The sequence below is a fragment of the Schistocerca piceifrons genome, chromosome 9, assembly GCF_021461385.2.
Source record: "Schistocerca piceifrons isolate TAMUIC-IGC-003096 chromosome 9, iqSchPice1.1, whole genome shotgun sequence".
In the NCBI taxonomy this organism is placed as follows: Eukaryota; Metazoa; Arthropoda; class Insecta; order Orthoptera; family Acrididae; genus Schistocerca; species Schistocerca piceifrons.
The window spans coordinates 199,780,035-199,801,855 of record NC_060146.1 but is presented as its reverse complement, the minus strand read 5'-3'; the positions used below and the strand labels follow the sequence as shown (position 1 = coordinate 199,801,855).

Genomic DNA, 21,821 nt, shown 5'->3' with positions numbered 1-21,821 from the left:
ACAGAAAATTTTAGTTGTAGGTATTGGCGTTTTGGTATCGTCACCTGTAGTTGACCTATATAGGTCAAGGGACGTGTCCGATTCCTGCATATTTTTGTTGGTTTAGCGGAATGTCGCAATTTTTTCGTTTTTGATCGTCATTTTTTTTTGGACCGTGGTGTGTGCTTTTTATTTATTTTTTACTGTTATATTTAGCTTGTCCTCACCTTAGAACCCCTGATTTCCCGCGGTTGCCCCGTTAGTTTGATTGTATTTTAGGGGGAGATGTTATTGTCTTATTTATAATTATTTTCGTGATTGTTGCCGTGTGTATGTAGTGACGTCATAAGCGTCATATTGGATACGCTTAGTATAGACATTTCCTCCATATTGATGACGTCATGGGTTAAAGCAATGGCTGGGATCAGACACTTCTGTAATCCTCAAATTTCTTCACAGAACCAGGCAGCGCAAAAAAACTTTTTAGTAGCTATTTGTTCGAATATGTGTGCGTAGAGAATACTTCAAAAGGTGAATATGTTCATTCATTTCATGAAGAATCCAGCAACAGTGTACAAACCGTAGATCCTGTTAACACACACTACACCTAATGTAAAAGAATATAATGATAACACTTGTGTTAAATCATTTAGTACGTGCTTCTGTGTGTACATCTTTTCCTGAGAAACTTCAGTTCTGTCGCGCTATGATACGTACTGTGCTAAAGGATGTTATCTTGAAAATCAAAATTCGTTTCGCCCGCTATTGAAACCAAAACATCATTCTTATTGGCTACAAAAATCAGCTATCCGTCATTTTCACCTGTCACAGCTGGCGGAGACGTTACCAACATGCGCCGCCAGAGATCACTGAAATTCAAATGTGAGCACCATGTGTCAACTGAGATTTCACGGAAGAGTTCTGTAGCTAAGAATCTGTTTACTGTCTAGCAGAGTGCGTATTTTCTGCGCGTCTGAGTTGGTTATCTTAGTTACTAATTTCTGGGCAAAAGTATAGAATAGGACCAGTGGCGTACTTACGTGTTTCGTGTAGGAATGTTGTCTCGCATGCCACGAGGTAAACTGGAACAAAAGAATGTGTATCAGCTGTCTGTGTTTCTGTATTCTGTATAATAAGCGCATAGTGTAAACGTAGTTAACTACTACTGTATATATCTATGTACTTCTCCCCCGCTGATTCGAAAGACGCATAGCAGAAAAATGAACTGAACTGTTCGTCGGAACGTTCACGCTTTAAATGGTTAGTTGTATCGTAACGACAATTATCGTAATCCTTATTTATTCGAGCCATGTGATCAGATATTACACAGTGTGCTACAAATGCCGGACAAAATGTGCTAGTATTTTCATAGTGCATTTGCTTCCCTGAATAGTTAATGTGTTGCAGTTAATCACAACCAGCGCACTCACTGAACTACAGTGACACAGTAAATAAGACTTCATGTCTTTTCAAAATTACAAATTGTCATCTATAGCCTCTATACTGTGCTTGTGGAGAACTTATTGGACAGCTTAAGGTCATTCTGGAATGCTCCATTTGAACAAAATTATATTTGGCGTGTATTACTTGCAGGTTAATTATAGTGTAATGTGAATTTTATTATTTTTCTTTAGTTAGCATTCGGTTGGCACTATGTAGTTCTTTTTAAAATAATTTTAATTCCTCAGAATATACAAGAGTTACATTTAGATGTACTTTTCTTTCCAATTGATACACAGTGAGGAGATCCTCTAAGACGTAGAACATGTCAGAGAACAAAAACTCACAATAAATATTTCCAAAATAGGACCAAATATGCTAATGTACCTTCCACAGATCCCACATGAAATTTCTCTTATGGATTTGGAATCAGTCGAGAAAAATTCTTAAGCATATTTACATGTAAAAGGATATAAAACTTTTCACCAAATGTTAAAATTTCAATACACTTGAAGAGTGTGATAATTCTTATGCTATTGTAGCCACACATCACCAAATAAAATAAATAAATAAAACATTTTATAGTGTGTATTTACAATGATAGCATTACTGCACAAAATTTGTACAGAAGTTGGACTGTATGCAGTATTGACATATGCTATAAATAATAATACACCCATCAATCCATTCTGCTAAGAAATTCATCAAGTGAGAAAGTGTTAGAATCTTCAGCTTTATGAAAATGGTTTTTGTGAGTCTCGAGGTTTGCTTCAATTTAAAATCCTTGTGGCTGTCTCCTGGATTCTAAAACTGCCAATGGCAGCTGGAGAATTACTGCAGAATGTCACACCATATCTCAGATGATTGTGTATGTTTGCATAATATGGACTTAGCTAGGAATTAATTTCCCTAGCTTTCACTTTTCATAGAAAACATTGTATATAATAATATGCAAAATGTGTCGTGTATAAAAACTGCATAGGCAAATTTGGTATCGGAAAAGTGTCATAGAACAATATATCAATATTACACTAATCTGTGTGTAGGTTGTATGAAACTCCTGCGGGCATCTCACAAATGTGAAGCTTTAAGAGCTAACTAAAATAGGGTATCTTGTATTATTCCAGATCTTTAAACTGAAAATGTGTTAGAAGGATCCTATGTTCGTCAAAATACTACTACTTGTTTATTTTATATTCACTGGATTTAGATTTATTTGACTTAAGATGCATACTGTTGTTCTTGTCACTATCTCCTGCTGGTATAAATGTTATTTTAATGAATGTTATCTGCAAATTTTTGTTGCTTGTTGGGTTCTCACGGTGTGAAAACTCTTATGACCTAAGTTTGGAACATGCAGTTCTTCACTGAATAAGTTAAATGAGAGAAAAAAATTGTATTCCTTAAGGCAGGTTCTTCAAAAAAATATGCTATGATTACCAAGGTGCAGGTGTGCATAAAAACATGTCACTCCTTGGCAAAACCATGGATGAACCAGCAAATGGGCATCTGATCCAAACCATGCTTGATCCGTGAAACATCACCAATACTCTGCACTTGTGCATGGATCAGATGCCCATCTGCTGGTTCATCCATTGTTTTACTGAGGAGTGATATATTTTTATGCACAGTTGCACCTTGGAAGTCATGGCATGTGAAGTATTAGTTTTATATTGCCATTCATTTCGTAATGGTATTTTTCATTGATGACTTTTGAAGTATTTTCTTTTTGCTTCTTTATGTTGCCTAATATGCAATATAATACTATATCTTCTGTCATCCATAAAATTCCATTCTGTGTATTTTGTGACTTTCCCCCAAGACATCTTAGCCAGTTTTGTTATTTTCTGTGCTGCTGTGTGTGGTTATTTCCTTTCATCTCTCTGTTTCGTTCTGTTTTTGAATGATTCTCTCCATGCATTACTCTTCTTCTTGACTGCTTCCCATTCCATCACACATAGCTTTTTTGTCTTGATTGTTTCTTCTACTGCCTTGACTAAGGCCTGTTTTAATCTCATCCATTCTTCCTCCACTTCTTTCCACTCATCTTTAGGAAGCTGTGTTCTGATTTTTTCCTTATATAAGGCATGGGTTTCTCAATATTTAATTTTCTAGTATTTTATGTTTGCTGTCTTTTTCCCCCATATTTATTATTTCCGAAGTTCCTCAATGCCCCTACAAATAGTCTGTGGTCACTGTTGACATGAATACTTGGTATCACTTTCACTTCCATTGGGTGGCTTCAAATTATTACTAGATTGTCTGTTATGGATTTCTGTTGCAAATTCCTACTGTATTCAGTAAACTTGTGACTATCTCTTTTTTGATACCATCCAGTAGCAATGACCCATTTATTTCTCAGACATCACCTTCATCTTTTTTGTGATCTTCTCTAAGGCTTCCTACAACTGTTTTATATCCTTTTCTATCACTCCAAACTCTTGCATTTAAGTCTCCTCTAATCCCAGTCATGTTAGATGTTACAGCCTCCTTGACTTTAGTGAAAAGTTCTTCCTTTTCATCTATCATTGTTGTGGGGCATAAACCGGGATTATGTCAAGGGTATTTCCTTCCATCATCTTAGCTTCAATTACACTATCACATCCATTTTCCACATTAAGTCCTTAGTTCATCAGCCCTTTAACCACTGTTGTTATGACACCATTTCTTCTTTTTTCTCTTCCTGGCCACCACATTTTGTATTCTTTTTCCAGTGCCTTGCTCCCATGCCCCTTTATCTTACTTCACTTAGTACCATTATCAGTATGTCCCTCTCTGCCATAATCCATGTGATTTACTGAATTCTTGCATCATTTTCTAAGAATACAGGATTAGTCCCATTTCTTATCATTTTTCTTCAGATACATCAATCTTCCATCACAGCCATGTTTGCTGTTATACATGACAGGTATATTCAAAGTCTTTGGCACTTTTGATATTGGATTTGATCTGAAGCTTGTTTGATTTTTGAAAGCGGTGATGGTACCACTGGCTTTCTAGGCCTATTGTTGATCTCTGTGTTAATATTTTGTTGTGCACTAATTGCCCAGTGCCTGACGTATTTCCTCATGTGAGTGACATCTGTGGTTTACCCGTCAGTTCTCAGGAGGTTGGCTGCAGTGGTTTCCCACTGGGCAATGGGATCACCTCATCTCTGTGCCATAATTTGGAGATCTATTAGTCATGTACACAGGGTGTTCCAAAAAGGACTTAAAAAATTTAAAAATTCATATAAATTTATTGAAAGAAGATATAGAGCTGGGTTTAGTGTTATTTTGTAGGGAAACTCCTAAAGTTTTTTTTAACCTTAAACTAAAGATGTATGTGGCTTCCATTGGTTACCCTGCACACATCCCCTCGGAAGTCAGTCTTTCCAAACTTGCTGTAGCATTGCAGGTGTAACTTGCTCGGTGGCAGTGTAAATTCTTGTCTAAGTTCAGGTAGTGAAGCTGGCACCAGAGGTACAAACATGATATTCTTGATGAAACCCTATTAAAAAAAAATCGAGTGGTGTAAGATCTGGGGAACAGGGGGGCCGTGCGATTGGCACATCGCAGCCAATCCATTGACCTGGAAAGCAGTCACTGAGAAAATTCTGTACATCAGCCAGGTAGTGGCGTGGTGCGCCTTCTTGCTTGAAGTTAACGTTTCATTCTTGGTCCTCCTCATTGGTCTGTGGTATCAAAAATTGGGAAATACGGAAGCGTCCGATCCCGCCCGTCTGCTTTGACCCATGACTTCACAAATATGGCGTAAACAAAAACAAACACACACACTTTCCACAAGAAGCCTATTGACACTAACGGGACAAGCGCGGGAAATGGGATGTTTTGGGTGGGGGGGGGGGGGGGGGGGCAAACTAAATATAAACAAATTTAGACACCTTGTGTAGCTAAAACGTGTAAGTGAAGACAGCCATGCATGAATACCCACCCACCTCCCCAGGGGTCGTAACCCCTGCAACCCATAGAAGATAAAGATGCTTCAGTAGCTGATTAGTGTTTTTTGTCTTTTAAAAAAAAAAAAAACTCACGGGATGGAACGAACAGATCAGAAAGATAAATATAATAAACTAAAACAGAAATTGGAGGAAATGGATAATTAAAATAAGTAATAAGTGTTTTTAAATTAAAAAAAAAAATCCTCACGAGATAGAACAAATAGATCAGAAAAGTAAATAAAATAAGATAAAACAGAACTGGGGACAGCCACACTCAAACCAAACTCCGCGCCGTCATGACGTCACACACGACAACACCCTTATGTCACAGGTCAAAGCCGACGCGTGGGATCGGACGCTTCTGTCGACCCAAAAATTGTTGTAAGTATCCCATTGATGGTGCTTGGATGACCTGATGATTTCCCATGTCTTACTTAGCACTCTGTTTCTACAAAACATTTATGCCACTCATAAATTGTAGGCCTACTAGGAGGATCTTTAGCATACCTGGTACAGAAATTACGCTGAAATTTTGTCACTTACTTCGATTCTTCAAACCAAAACACACGGCTAGCACACTCGGGTCCAGTGAAGGCAGCCTTCTTTAATGCAACTGCCACTAACAACCTTGTGGTGTGATTCAGTACTAGCGAACTATGTGAAACAAAACTTGTTGTATTTCCCTACAAATTGACACTACAATCATTTCTGTACGTAGTATGAATTAATTTATATGATTTTTCAAAGTTGTAAAGTCCTTTCTGAAACACCCTATACTTGTACTGCTGTGGTGGCTCATGGCTTTGTGTTTATCCTAGCTGTCATAATCTGTTCACTATACTGTCTATAGAAGTTCACAAATTTAGATGTACTTCTGCGCAACATCAAATAATTTACCTTGTTACTCTCACATTGGCAATTTCTGTTGTTTCAGGTTGCCAAGATGTAATATCTTTGGTTACACATGTATATGAAGACAATTTGCTTGGTATCTTAAATTTTCTGTTTTGTTGATTGGTGTTATGCAGTAGTAGTAACAATCCCTTTATACCTGCTATTTCTTGTTTGATTTTAACACATCCTTTCCAGCTGCAGTTTATTTTGGGTAAGAAAGAAACCAATGAATTTCTCTTGCGAGAGATGCTGAAATGTTTATATGAATTGATGTGGTGATTTTTTTTACTTCTGTGCACCAGTTGGTAAAACTGGAATTCTTATAGGACCACTTTATTGTCTGCCTGTTAAGAACCCTTTTTCTCAGGAACAGGTAGATGCATCTAGTTGAAATTTGTCACGTACTAAGTCCTACAGTCCATTGCTGGTGTCAGAAGTTTAACCTTCAAATTTAATACAATCAAAAGGTATGGCTAGTTATGTTACTTGTTTCAGTGCTCACAGGTTCACTCAGCAAAACCTGCAGGGTGCTTCCGGTTGACCTAAAATGCTGATATTTGGCAGGAAGCGAGGTTCACAATAGAAGCAAAGGAAAAAATCCAGAGATGGTTCATTTGTAAATATATTGTACAAAAAATATTTTTTGTCATTTGTTATTCAACTGTCTGTCGTGTTAAGGCCCCTTTTTCTCAGAAATGGGTAGACATATATCTTGCCTGTATCGATAAAAGGCAAAAATCGTTGAGATACTAGATTCCTGGGATGGGTGAACTTTCTATGTAAATAATTAAGTTTGTACAATACCCTTCACCCTTCGTGCACACACACACACACACACACACACACACACACACACACACACACACACACTCTCTCTCTCTCTCTCTCTCTCTCTCTCTCTCTCTCTCTCTCTCTCTCTCTCTCTCTTCTCTTTCTCTACCAGTTTTTTTTTAATTATATATTTTAAGTTACAAGAAGTAAAATACTTAGTACTTTGATAAGTTGCAAATTGCAAACTTCAGAACTGTCCCCATCATTCCTATTTCTTTTCTGTAAGTAACTTTAAAGACTTGTGTCTTCAAATTCTAGAAAAAATTATCTTTAAGCTTACATATCAGTGAAGGAGTGGGGCTGCATGAAATATTTCGTGAGAAAAACTATACGTATTACAATGGCATTAAACATTTCCTCCTTTTTTTTTTTTTTTTGACACAATGTTTTAAAGACTCCTTTTCCTTTGTTCCATAGAATTCTCAGAGATGTGAAGAAAATACATAATCTGTTCTTGAGTATACTGCTAAAGTTAACCATTTCAGTTGATTACAGTAATAACTATAAATAAAGACAAACAGCTTTTGTTATAATACTACTGGCCATTAAAATTGCTACACCAAGAAGAAATGCAGATGATACACGGGTATTCATTGGACAAATATATTATACAACAACTGACATGTGATTACATTTTCACACAATTTGGGTGCATAGATCCTAAGAAATCAGTACCCAGAACAACCACCACTGGCCGTAATAACGGCCTTGATACACCTGGGCATTGAGTCAAACAGAGCTCGGATGGCGTGTACAGGTACAGCTGCCCATGCAGCTTCAACACGACACCACAGTTAATCAAGAGTAGTGACTGGCGCATTGTGACGAGCCAGTTGTTCGGCCACCATTGACCAGACATTTCCAATAGGTGAGAGATCTGGAGAATGTGCTGGCCTGTGCAATAGTCGAACATTTTCTGTATCCAGAAAGGCCCATACAGGACCTGCAACATGCAGACGTGCATTATCCTGCTGAAACATAGGGTTTCGCAGGGATCGAATGAAGGGTGGAGCCATGGGTCGTAACACATCTGAAATGTAACGTCCACTGTTCAAATTTCCGTCAATGCGAACAAGAGGTGACCAAGACGTGTAACCAATGGCGCTCCATACAGTCACGCCGGGTGATATGCCAGTATGGCGATGATGAATACATGCTTCCAATGTGCCTTCACCGCGAAGTCCCCAAACATGGATGCGACCATCATGATGCTGTAAACAGAACCTGGATTCATCTGAAAAAATGACATTTTGCCATTCGTGCACCCAGGTTCGTCGTTGAGAACACCATCGCAGGCACTCCTGTCTGTGATGCAGCATCAAGGTTAACCGCAGTCATAGTCTCCGAGCTGATAGTCCATACTGCTGCAAACGTCGTCGAACTGTTCGTGCAGATGGTAGGTTGTTGTCTCACAAATGTCCCCATCTGTTGACTCAGGGATCGAGACGTGGCTGCATGATCCATTACAGCCATGCGGATAAGATGCCTGTCATCTCGATTGCTAGTGATACGATGCCGTTGGGATCCAGCACAGCGTTCTGTATTACCCTCCTGAACCCATCGATTCCATATACTGGTAACAGTCATTGGATCTCGATCAACGCGAGCAGCAATGTCGCGATACAATAAACTGCAATTGCGATAGGCTACAGTCCAACCTTTATCAAAGTCGGAAATGTGATGGTACGCATTTCTCCTACTTACACGAGGCATCGCAACAACGTTTCACCAGGCAACGCTGGTCAACTGCTGTTTCTGTATGAGAAATCGGTTGGAAACTTTCCTCGTGTCAGCACGTTGTAGGTGTTGCCACTGGCGCCAACCTTGTGTGAATGCTCTGAATAGTTAATCATTTGCATATCACAGCATCTTCTTCCTGTCTGTTAAATTTCGCGTCTGTAGCACGTCATCTTCCTGGTGTAGCAATTTTAATGACCAGTAGTGTATTTAGAAGTGCTTGCTGTGCTCTGTATATATTTTTAAAAATCTGCAGTTTTGCATGTTACATTATTAACAACACTTACGTCTATTATTAAATTTATGATTGTGTAGGTTTATCAAGTGAAAATTTTGACTGGATTGAGTATTTCTTGATAGAGGACAGAGCATGTGATCTTAGATGGAGAGTAAAAGTAACTGGGTGTGCCCCAAGGAAGCATGTTGCTACCCTTAATTGATTACCATGCAGACAATGTTAATAGTAACCGCGGTGTTTTCATGGGTGATGCTGTTACTTGTGGTGAAGTACTGGCTGAAAAAGCTGCACAAATATTCAGTTAGATCTTGATAAGTTTTGAAAATTATGCAAAGGTTGACCAGTTGCTTTAAATGTTCAGAAATGTAAAATTGCGCACTCCACAAAATGAGGAAACACAGTATCATATGACTACAGTATCAGTAGAGTCACAATTGGAATCAGTCCACTCTTACAAATATTTGGGTATAACAATTTGTAGAGATATGAAATGCAACAGTCACATAGGTTAAAATGTAGGTAAAACAGATATCAGACATTGGTTCATTGAAAAATACTGGAAAAATGAAATCCATCTACAAAGAAAATCTCTTTCAAATCACATGTGTGACCCATTCTAAAATGCTGCTCAAGTGCCTGGGATTTGAACCAGCCATGATTACCGGGCAATATTGAACGAGTACAAAGAAGGGCAGTACAAATGGACACAGGTTTGTTTGACCCATGGGAGAGTGTCACAAAGGTTGTGAAAAAACTCGCTTGGCAGCACTTGAAGATAGATGCAAACTACCCCAACAAAGTGAGTCTACAATAGTAATGTAGGTTAAATACCATCTTCAGTGACTGTAATGGTTCTTCCCTTACAACAATGTTAGCTGGAAGTGTGTGGCAGAACATCCAGAGGATGACCAGTGCTAAGCCAGTGTATTCATTAATAGTTTTGCTGACTGTTCTAAGTATTTGTAAGGCTTGTGCCCACTGCACCAGTCCTCCACGGTCCTGATCATCTGACCAATATATGATGTGCCACAGCTGCAAGGAACACAATAGATACTTGCCTTATGCAAACAAAGATCATTCTTTAGAGAACCCAAAAGGGCACTAGTCATAGATGGTGGTTGAATAACACATTTAACATCATCTTTCTGCAGAGTATGACCAATCCTGGGGGATACCCTCCACCATGTACTATACGGTGGTTTGCTGATTATGTGTTCATTTAGATGTATCATATTCCTTGTAGTTGTGGCATGTCATATTTGGTCAGATCATTAGGACCGTAAAGGATGATATATTGATCAGAAGTGTCACTCACTCTTAAACAGCGGAACAAATCTGCTATTTCAGAACACTGCCTTGCCACCAGTCATCCTACAGAATACATACCTACCATCTTTAGTTCTAAGTGTGACTAAGGCAAAGAGTCCAGGAGTAGTAACAGATGAAAATCTAAACTGGGTTGAGAAAGCAACTGCAATGTGGAAGAGGACATCAGGATCTCTCCATTCCCCTCAAAAATCTAAAAAGCTCTTCCCTCTTGATCTGAAAAAAGAAACTTCTGCAAATACTTACACTTCCAATCACTGACTACAGTGATGACGTCCTGCAAAGTCATTCACAGAGAAGCTGACAGTGCCTGAAACTGCTTATGAATGCCCGTGTTCAATGTAAATGTTGTGTTCAACTCTTTCATTATATTTCACCATCATATGCACAGGAGTTCTGGCAATGTGCAGCCAAGTGCAGAGATTTCCATACACTCTGTCTTCTGTACTGTCTTATCAGCATACACTGTCCCTCACATATTTCCTTGACCTTAATGCTCTTGTCTGAACAACATGCCAGAAACACCCATTCTCATCAGGGCTAAATCCTTTCTGTCACACTCCATCAATGAGCCATTTTCTCCTCGAAGTCCTTTTCAGTAGCAAGAACCTGTCCCTGGAATAACTCCCTCATTATACTAGAGAGCTGAATAACATTTCCAGTTTAAAAAGACAGTTAATGACATATCTACTGAAGCAATAATAATGACTATCGTTATCTCTGTACGCACATGTTACCCCTTTACTTCATTGTTTCCAACCAGATCCTCATTTCCCAGTGTTTTTAGCTGGTGGCATCTTCTTAAATTTCCCTTCCCTGGAACTCAATATATCAGAAAATGTGTATTTTGTACATCTGTAAATAGTTTTTATATCTGCCATTAATCGTTGTTGTTGTTGTTGTTATTGTTATTGTAGTTATCATCATCATCATCATCATCATCATCGTTTGTGGCAGCAGCAGCAATAGCATAGAAATACTGCCAGTACTACTGTAACTTTATTAGTTCTTAGTCATTATTATTTATTTACATTGCCTCTACAGACACTCAAGACAGTTCATTATATTGGTCATATTAAAACTATCATTATTTCTTACATAACTATGATGTAAAAAAAGGGAATGTATTTAAGAGAGGATGGGAAGGTCCTAATCTAGCCAAGTTAAAAAATAAAAAAAATGTAACACAGATATCCTGGCAATTACTTCCAGCTATTGGGATAGAGTTATTAAGTAAGCAGAGTTGATGCTACCTCACACATTAGTTGTTAGTATTCACTATCGATAACTTCAGATGTTGATCATGTTTGTTGCGTGATGACATTAGTATTTATGGTGTGCATGTTGCCGTTCATCATATGGTCTGCATACATGGATTTTAAATTTACTTGCACAATGCCCTCTCATTACATTAGTGTCTTGAAAATGACAGGGTGTGCTTCTGTTGACATTTTGGTGTTTGTTGAAGATGTCACCTGGTTGCATTCTCGAGAGTTATTTGAACATTTTATACAGAGGAAGAAACTTGTTTTGAGGTTCAAACAACTTATGGGAATTCAGCCAGGTAATATTAACAGCGACCGCCGATATTTCGGCATTTTCAAGGCAAACTGCTGCAGACAGACAATGTACAGGTAAATTTAAAACCTCCCTCACATTGTTTTGAGGTGTAAGTGGTTATACCCAACATGAAAATAAAAACACATTTCATGCAGTGAAGTGCAGCTTACTAAAATTGGACTTAGGTGTAGAAAGAAATGAAGTAGAAAAAATCTGAGTGATAATAGAGATTTAATACAGTTTATTAGCAATAGTAATAATTGAAAATGGTAGCTTCTTTATGAAATTGACAGACATATTTGTTAGAAAAATCATTGTTACCATGACCACTGAAGGTGCTGAAAAGTAATGTGAAACATGTTTGGTCTAAATAAGACTTTAATTACAATCACCAAAGACAGTATGTAATTGATACTACTTGTAGAAATATCCTGAGGACAAGAGCAGCCTAACCACAGTGTGCACAAAGACATTGAAGCAATCACTCTTCCTGTGCTCCATGTGTGAATGGAACAGGAAGAATCGCTAATAACTGGTACACTTGGGAGTATCCTCTGCTATGCACAGTACAGTGAAGATATGTATGTAGATGTAGATTAAGAGAAAGTCTGCTATTTTAGACTATTCAGTGAATATTAGATCTTTTGTGGCTTCATAAGGTAAGTAATCGCCATTGAAGAACAGAAGATATTTGATGCTGTATCATGAAAGGTTATATCCAGTGAACTTGGTTTCCTCCAATGTTTTACAGATTTTTACTCTAGGTGTTGAGATAATAATTTAGAAAATGAGTAGCCAACAAGGTATTCCTTTCATTTTGACTTGAATTTATGAAATATCTGTATTTTCGTGTCTTAGGAAACTAAGGGCAACTTAAAAAAGATCTAAATTCTTTCAAACAGAAAATAGTTCCAGTAAACTTATAGTTGGTCCCCTATTCACTGTATCTATATATGTATAGAACAATTAATGTTTCAAAGACTGTCTTAATTGTCAGCTTCCACCAAACAGTAATAAACTGGGTGAAGCTTTAGTCAAACAAAATAAAAAGCACTGCTTCAAGTACATCCTGGAATTCCATGGTACATAAATCTAGAACTTTTCACCTACTTTACTTATGGCTCATGATTTGGCCTTGGATTGCTCTCGATAGTTCCTTCACATATGGTGTTTCTTTTTCAGATGGCGGCACCAGAAAAACATCAAAATTCTTTCTGTGGTGCAACCTCTGTCAAACAAGAGCCAGTAAGTAATATAACATGAGCAATTATGTTGCTTCAAACAGTAAGTCAAGAATAAAACTGGCAAGAATGTTATTAAGAAAGTTAAAAGAATAAGTCTTATTAAATCAGGTTATCATTTAGCACAATCACATAATATTTCAAACATAAATTGTTGATTGAGGCTGTCACCAGCCATCGTCAGATATTTTGTTACTCAGACCGATTTTCTCACCTGTAAGCTGTATCCTGTAGAACTTGCTTATCTTTTGAGAATATAGTAAAAGTTTAACTTTTTTTAATTGTTTTAACTCTTAACAGTTATACTATGTGAATTTAACCTACTTGTTTGTGAGTTTGCTTTGTCTTTAAAATCAGCACACAGATGTAAACCACTTGATGTCATGTTGAGGATGGTAGGACCAGATTCTTGCCGAAAACAAATTTGGATTTAGTCCCCTGTAGGTCAGGTTTATAGGTTGAGCGTAGACCAAGTAGCACCCATGGGAGAGCTTCCTACCAGAGACAATCATCGCATCGAAGGGCCGTCTGGAGGGTGCGGTGACACCTCTCTGCCAACTCATTGCTTTGTGGGTGATAGGTGGTAGTGTGTATTTTTTTAATACTGCAGATATTGCAGAGGATGGTGAAAAGGGAGGATTCGAAGTGTCGACCCTGATCGGTGGTGATAGTGGTCGGGCACCCGAAACGAGCGACCCGTGAGCCAATGAAAGCCTTGGCTACTGTCTCGGCAGCAATGTTAGGGAGAGGGACAGCCTCGACCCAGCGAGACAAACAGTCGATAGTTAAGATATATGGCCCTCCAAAGGAGGAAGAGGCCCGATCAGATCAATATGTACACGATGGAATCGTCCTGCGGGAATGTCGAACTTGCCCAGAGGCAGGCAGGTGTGGTGGCTGATCTTGTTGCGCTGGCAAGCGATGCAGCTGTGTGCCCAGTCCCATTTGATATTCTTCCAAACAAAATGTTCTGACACCAGACGTGTGGTGGCTCAAACGCCCGGGTGGGCTAGGTTATGCAGTGCATCGAAAACCTGTCGGTGCAGCCTGGGTGGGAGCAAAGGCCGTAGGGTGCCAGTCGAAGAATCACATCACACCTCGTCGAAAAAGCCAGGAAATGTAGCCTTTGTGAAAACAAGTGATGTTTGTGGGTCTAATAGGAGAACCTGAGAATCTTCGTCAGAAGCTTAGAGGGAGACCAGCTCGGAAAGATCAACAATGCGGGAAACAGCACTGATCCATGAGAAGAAATCCGCAGCAATGTTATCTGCACCCTTGATGTAACGGACATCCGTTTTGAATTGAGAAACCAGGTCAAAGTGGCGGTAACGTCGAGGGGGTGGGTTGCAGTACGCTTCTGCCTGTGGTTTGTGATCAGTGAGGACGAAAAATGAATGTCTCTAGACGTCAGTGTGGAAAGGTTTGATTGCCTCGTAAACAGCAAGCAGCTCTCTAATGAATACAGAATATTTTCTCTGAGCCATAGATAGATTGTTGGAGAAGAGAAGAAATGAAGGGGAGAAATCGTGTTGTCCTTGCGTTGTTGCAACACTGCCCCCATCGCAATGTCACTGGCGGCCATAGTGATGAATAACTTTGCCGAGGGGTCGGGGTGGACGAGTGTCACAGCGTGAGCTAAAGAAGTCTTCAGAGCCTTGAAGGCCTCTAGCATTGGAGCAGTCCAAGAGAGGGGTTTGATACCTGAAGTTTGTTTGCCTGATAGCGCGTCCATCAGGGGTGCCTGAACAGTGGCGGTGGAAGCCAGATGGCGATGATAGTAATTGATGGTGCCGGGGAAACGGCATAGCTCTTTGTAAGTAGCTGGGGGCAGCAGAGATGTGATAGCCTGCACACGAGATTTGGGAGGCTGTATTCCATCAGCAGAGACGGTGTAACCTAGGAGACTCACACCTGGCGCAACTGAAACTTGTCTTTGTTCACCTCGACACCATTGGAGTTCAAGGTCTGGAGGACTGTAGACAGATGATTTTCATGTTCCTCCACTGAGCTGCTGAAAACAAGAATGTCGTCCAGATAAGCAAAGCGAAACTTGAACTGTCGCAAGATAGTCAATGAAACATTGCCACGTTTGTGCCGCATTTTTTAGGCCAAACAGTATGAAGTGGTATTGGAATAAACCGATCGGCATGATAATAGCTGTCTTAGGAATGTCTTCTGGCGTCATGGGAATCTGGTGGTAGGCGCGTTTACAGTCGATAACAATGGAAATTGTGGCGCCCGATAACATACGAGTGAAGTCATTGATGTTTGGCACTGGGTAATTGCCCATGACAGTATGAGCATTTAAGTGTCTGTAATCGCCATATATTTGAAAAGATCTGTCATGTTTGGGGACGAGGTGGATTGGTGAAGACCAGTTGCTGTGTGAAGGCGAGAGTTTGAGCTAGGCTCAGCCGAGCAATCTTGTTTATGTGGCAGCACCGTGGACTCCAGTTGCAGAAGTGAGGTACGAGCCACGACAAGCTTGCTGTAAGTGGATGCGATGCATTGTTTTAGTTTCTCGTTGTCCTGGCAGAGTTGCGTCGCCGAGTCTTATTCTGACAGTTGGTCGGTAATACAGGTCACAATGTTGCCCACGAGGGTGGAGCATTCGCGTATGATATCGTATGTTGCGGTGGAAACAGAATGTTGGACATAGGTGCATGTGCATGGTATGTGAGTGTTCGTAGTGTGGTGGAGCAGTGAACCCTGTATGACGTTCGGATATAGTTCGTAATGAGACAAAAAATCCATACTGAGGATCTATTCATCAATGTCGGCAATGTAGAATGTCCATGGAAGATGTAGAGGAGGAGATGGGGTCACTGTAACCTTTACTGTGCCTGAGGTAGGTAACATAGTTAACATGGACGCGTTGACAGCGCGTAGAAGTAACTTCGTCTGTGAAGAAGTGGGTGGAGCCATCGAAGTAGGTATGATCACATGTCAGCACCAGCGTCAACCACAAAAGCTAGACCTGACGCAATGTCAGTCACATAGAGACGACCACTCGGCCGGGCGAACGAGTGAACAGTAAGAGGACGCCTTTTAGATTACCTGCAGGACTCGGCGTCTCTTAGTTCCTGCGGTTGGCATTTGGGTGTTGGCATGGCAACCTGCACTTCTTGGCATCGTCGCCAAACACTTTGTGGTACCAGCAGAAAGGGTGAGGAGGAGGTGGAGACTGCGACAGCGGGGTCGGCTTGTCCTCATTGATTTGTTCCAGTACATAGACCAGGACGTAAGGGGTGTGGGCGATCCTGGAGTGCTCAACAGCAGAGAGAGTGAGCTGACACTGCCAGGAGAAGTAGACGAGGTGAAGGCGTGGTGAGCCCTGCCTCTGGCGGCCAAAGGTTGGTATGTGGGGGCGGCTGTGCCGGCAAATGGTGTGGAATGAACCAGCTGATGTTGTCGCAGCAGTGAATACAACTGGTCAGTGATGCATAAGCGGGGGCCGATGGACTCGAACGAGTGTGGTAACAGATGGATCTGTAGATTGGTAGGTAGTCTGGCTGACCACACAGCCCCTAGCATGGCGTCGGGCACGGTATGCTCGTTCACGAGAAATCAAAGGCAGTGCCAGAGTTGTGAGGGAGTGTGTTCCCCCAGGTGCTCTTTGTAGAGAATCTTGATTATTAACTCTTGTGGTGAGCAGGCAAGTCGTTCCATTATAGTCTTCTTTGCAAACTCGTATTTTGGTGCAGGCGGTGGCGAAAGGAGCAGGTCACAAATCAAATCTGACTGGTCGTGGAGGTGTGTGACGAGGCAGAGAAACTTTGAGTTGTCATCAGACACACGATGTAACTCGAACAGATGCTCGACGAGTGTGAACCACGATGCCGGGTTGTCTTCATATAAGGGCGGTAGCTTCAGCATGCTGCCAGGAGGGGGTGACAACGGTGGCTTCGGTGTCTCCTGGGGTAGCGGCTGAACTGAGGTTAAGTCAGAGGCCGGCATGGTAGACCTGGTTTTAAACCAGGTGAGTGAATCCGTAGTAGTAACCGTGGAAACAGGTGGATGAGTGACACATGAGGGGGGGGGGGGGGCCCAGAAACTAGACCGTGAGTGACGAGTGCTGGATAGAAACGACCCAATTCCAGAACAGTGCAAGAGACCGTCGTGGCAGACACAGGCAGTGCTGTGGGAGCGGCAGGCAATTGAGCGACCGGAAACGGGGACCCCTGCAAGTGAGGGGGGGGGGGGGGGTTGAGAACGCCACACGTGTGGAAACTATCTGATGCATAGCATGCCTGTAGTGCATGTGGCAGGCCACTGAAGTGAGGTAAGGGGTCCATGTTACGTGGAACACTGAATTGCGCATGTAAATTAGACACAACTGGAACACCACGTGTGCAGAACGGATCCGGCGCGTTTTGCGAGATATCGGTGTGTTTATCAATGGATTCGTTGATCAGTGATCATCAATCCTTGCTTTTTCTACAATTCCCATAAGGATAGCAAGCTGAAACCATTTTCTAATTTCAGGTCCTGTAAGGTTGACAAATTTGGCATTATTTGTATCCTGTTTCCTTCTATTGCAATTTTGACTGTAGTAATTGTTGGGCTTCGTTGCTAATATAGTCAAATAGATCATTCCCAGTATATAATTCTACGATATTCTTGACACTCTGTGTATCTTTGGGAAATATGTTCAGACCCGGAGATCTTTCAAATTTATTATTGGTCCTCAGTAAATCAAAGTCTGACCACTGTGCACTGTCTTCTTCATCTGATTCATCTGAATCAGTTGGCAAGTGTAGAATTTGCCGATTTCTTCTTGGATGTATTTCAGTAGCTTCCGACGATTCTGCTTCAGTTTCATTTTTTTTTTATATCCAATGTCTTCTTCTTAATTGGCCAAGTTGTCCGGAACGTCAGACAAGATGTCCACTTATTCATCATAAATAACCGTATCGTCCCTTTCGTCTGCTACGATGAAAGGGCACAAGTACTTATATGTAACTTATTGTTACCTAAACAAATCACCAACAGAATGCAAAAGATACTAAAGTGCTGTCACCGGCCAGTGCGCGATACTATGCTCACGACACCACTGAGGTGTCACTGGCCATTGACCGCTATTTTGGGTACAACACCATTGTGGTATCACCGGATGGCATAAGGTTAAGAAGAAAGATCTTTCTTTCTTTCTTTATATCCCCATTTACAGCTGTATTTAGTGTTGTTGTAATGGCCTTATGAAGACTAATTCTGTGCTCTAAATTGAGGTGAAAAGTTTGATTGTGTTTGTCACCAGCAGATTAAGATGTTGATTCCACAATTCCTCTCTGATTAATTACTCAAGATAATTTTCGTATAATGCATTTAGAACAATTTCAAACAATTCCCTGTCCCTAACCACTTGAAGCTTCTAGTATACAGCTGGTAAGTTGAAATCTTCACCTAAATCTATAACATGAGTAGGAAATTTACACAAAATATTGTCCAAGTTTGCCCTCAAATGTTCCGCTACTACTTCTCCAGAGGCAGGGGGATTGTAAGAGCACCTAATGACTGTGTTTGAACCTCCATTAACACTTATCTTTACACAAATCATTTCTCATTCAGAATCTGTACTAACCTGGATGGATATTATCATATTTTCTTTATGGCTATAACCCTACCTCCACTAGCAGTGTTCAACATGTCTTTGTGATATACATTACAGTCGGTGTTTGCTGTTTCATTGCTATTGACACTGTGTTTAGGCCAGGTTTCTGTACCTAGTATTTTGTGGAAATTGTTACCATTTAGAAAGGAGACTAGTTCTAGGACCTTTCCATTGACGCTCCTGCAGTTAATTGATATTATATTAACGTTTTCTTTCTCCAGTCTGCTACGAAGAGTGCGACTCTTTAACTGTGCAAGGCTGTGTTCAAGTGTAATGCCTCTTAATTTTTTTTATTCTGTTCTCAATATCACTTGAAGTATTAAGTGTCTTGCACATCACTCTGTTGATTTCCTACTTCATTGATGTAAGCTGCAACCTTCTGCTAGTAGAGGCTTCCAAATTGTGGCTTGTAACAAGGCAGTGTGTAACATAACTACATCAGTGGGTAAGAAACAGAGTGCTGTAATCAAGTCTGTAACAGGAGTCACATATGAGACATCATCTGCTTCAGTGTGGCTAAGCCAGACCACAAATGAGCACTGACATCTGAAGCCCTGGGTTCACTGTCATCAATCAGCCTCCACACAGTCCTGACTTAGCCCCATGTGATTTTCATCTGTTTCCAAAACTTAAATATCAACTTCAAGGACCTCACTTTGATAGTGATGAAGCGGTGCAAGCAGAGGTGAGGTTGTGGCTCTGATAACAAAGTCAAACATTCTATAGTGATGGTAACAACAAAATGGTCTCTTGTTGGGAGAAATGCGTTCAGCACCAGAGTGACTGAATTGAGAAATAAATATGTAGACATGAAGAATAAAGATGTAAAATGTTAATGATGATAGTTATGTTTCAAATGTGTGAGAGTTTTCACATACTGAATTCGGAGGCATTACTTTTCAGTACACCCTCATAGTATCTTACTGGACCTATGGAGGGATTTCTCTATCCTAAAAAAGACACATATTTGCCCCACACATACTCTGCAGTCCAAGTAGCTGCTTCATGCATGTGATGCCTGTCTGACCTAAAAAGGGGGACGTTTTCCTACAGTTATTCTAGTTGCAGTTTCTTCCTCAGTGATATTTATGAAAACAGCTGTGGCATATGAAACTGTGATTGATAAAATAATGTTGTTATCTCACCAGGCTTAGAGAACTGTGCATGATTTCAAAAATCATAATTTCCAGTTGCATTAAACAAATATTGTCTAATAATAAAAGTGATTCCAAACTGTATCAAAGTGAATATGAAGAATATTACTGCAGCTGCACAGCAAACATAGGACAAAAATGTGAAATTCTTACAAGAAATCCTTGGTGCCATCTGATGATGAGCCCAGGCCTAAAACTATGAGTAATTATGGTGAAATAAATCATTCATTCAGAAATTGTGGCAGGTTGCAATTTTAGCTTCAGTGATATGGACATTGCCTGATACCAGTAAAAACTGTATAGAAATGCCACCGAACCTGCAATATGAAGGACTGGTTACAGCCCCTCTGCTCAGCTCATTTAATTTCAGTGCATTTAATTCATTTTTAGTGTTAGTTTGTCACAGTTCTCGCAATAAGTGGGAAATTGGGCTTTGAGCCCCAGCCTAGCACAGATTTGGAATTGAAATGAAATAATCATTTGTATTGTGTAGACTGATTTCATCTGTGTTTCTTATACTTATACCTTACCTAGTGACTTAATTTTTTTTTAATTTTTAGATGGAAGCTGGCCCATTGGCATCTCCTGAGCTAGAGTTCGAGTACATATCTGTTCAAGAAGAAAACTCGGTAAGTACTAAGATTCATCTGTCTTTACATAAAAATTTATTTTCTGCGAGCCACTTAGCACAGTATGATGGAAGGAACTTCATATATCTGTTAACCACTCCTTTGCATTTGCATCTACACCCTTACTCTGCAAATCACTGTGAAATGCATGGCAGAGAGTGCTTCCTATTGTATCAGGTATTAGGGCTTCTTCCTGTTCCATTCAAATGTGGAGCAGGGGAAGAATGGTTTCTTCAGCACCTCTGTACACACTGTAATTGATCTAATCTCATCTTTATGGTCGCTATGGGAACAGTGCTAGTGAGGTTGTATTATATTTCTAGACTCATCACTGGAAGTTGGCTCTTGAACGAAGGTAAGAAGGCTTTCAAGTTATACACAAACCATCTTCAAATACCTGCCACTTCAGTTTCTTCAGCACGTCCGTAACTCACTCTCATGGAGCAGACAAACCCATTGTTGTTTGTCTGTCTTTCTGACTTTTAACAGTCCCTTCTTCTCAGAAATGAGTAAGTGTACCAAGTTCAAATTTCCCCCCAGGGGACCCACAACTCTTTTGTGGATACATATGTAGCGAGCACGGGACCCCGAGTTAATGTGGCCCTCCTTCCTTTCCGGGCTGCATACCTTCCTTTTCCGCATCCTTCCCCATCCCCCATCTTCATCCTCCCCCCTCCACACCTCCGCCTCTTTCCTTCCCTTTCTCCCCCTCTGGGAGTATGTTTTGTGCCTACGTCCGGAGACGGATGCTCGAAAATGTAACACATTCTTTGCTTTCTCTGCTTGCAAGTCTTCGTCCTTCCTTTGTCCTTCTCTTTTCCTTACCTCTTCTCTTTACCCTTTTCTCCGCTGCGGTGTTTGAGACCTCTCTTCTTTCCTTTCCCTTTCTTTGTTTTTCCCTTTCTCTTTTTTCCTCCCTGTGCGTGTCTGAAGGCCGAACCATGCATTTCCATGCGTAGCTGGTGACGGGGTAACGCATAATTCCCTGCCCCGGGTAGACAGGTAGGACACATACGTACCCCCTGGTAACGGCCAGGCCCAGGGAGGGGTGATTACCCGAGCTGACACCTTCCGAAAGTGCCGATTGATCCCTCCATCTGTTTCTCGGGAGGTGTGATCTGAGGTGTGAACAATCACCTAAGGTGGGAGTGCCCTCAGAGAGAGCCCCCACAAGGGAGGAGCGTGCCATCGGAGATGCCGGTAATCATGGGGGATACTTCCGCAATGGTTTCCTCATCTTC

At 40.7% G+C, this 21,821-nt stretch overlaps 1 protein-coding gene across 5 annotated transcripts in view; it reads left to right on the top strand.

Annotated features, from left to right (window-relative positions):
* Positions 1 to 875: 875 nt before the first annotated feature.
* LOC124717114 (zinc finger protein 239-like) overlaps positions 876 to 21,821 on the top strand; it is a 57,373-nt gene continuing 36,427 nt past the window's right edge. For 4 of the 5 annotated variants that reach the window (XR_007005710.1, XM_047243831.1, XM_047243835.1 and 1 more), the window contains exons 1-3: positions 1,085 to 1,239; positions 13,128 to 13,190; positions 20,512 to 20,580. Coding sequence is in view for 4 of the 5 variants with exons in the window: in XM_047243831.1 (XP_047099787.1) it covers positions 1,237 to 1,239; positions 13,128 to 13,190; positions 20,512 to 20,580 (135 nt within the window). In the remaining variant the exon portion in view is untranslated. Of the gene's footprint in view, positions 1,057 to 1,084; positions 1,240 to 13,127; positions 13,191 to 20,511; positions 20,581 to 21,821 lie in introns of those variants that run through there. The other variant, XM_047243832.1, reaches the window with a different exon arrangement.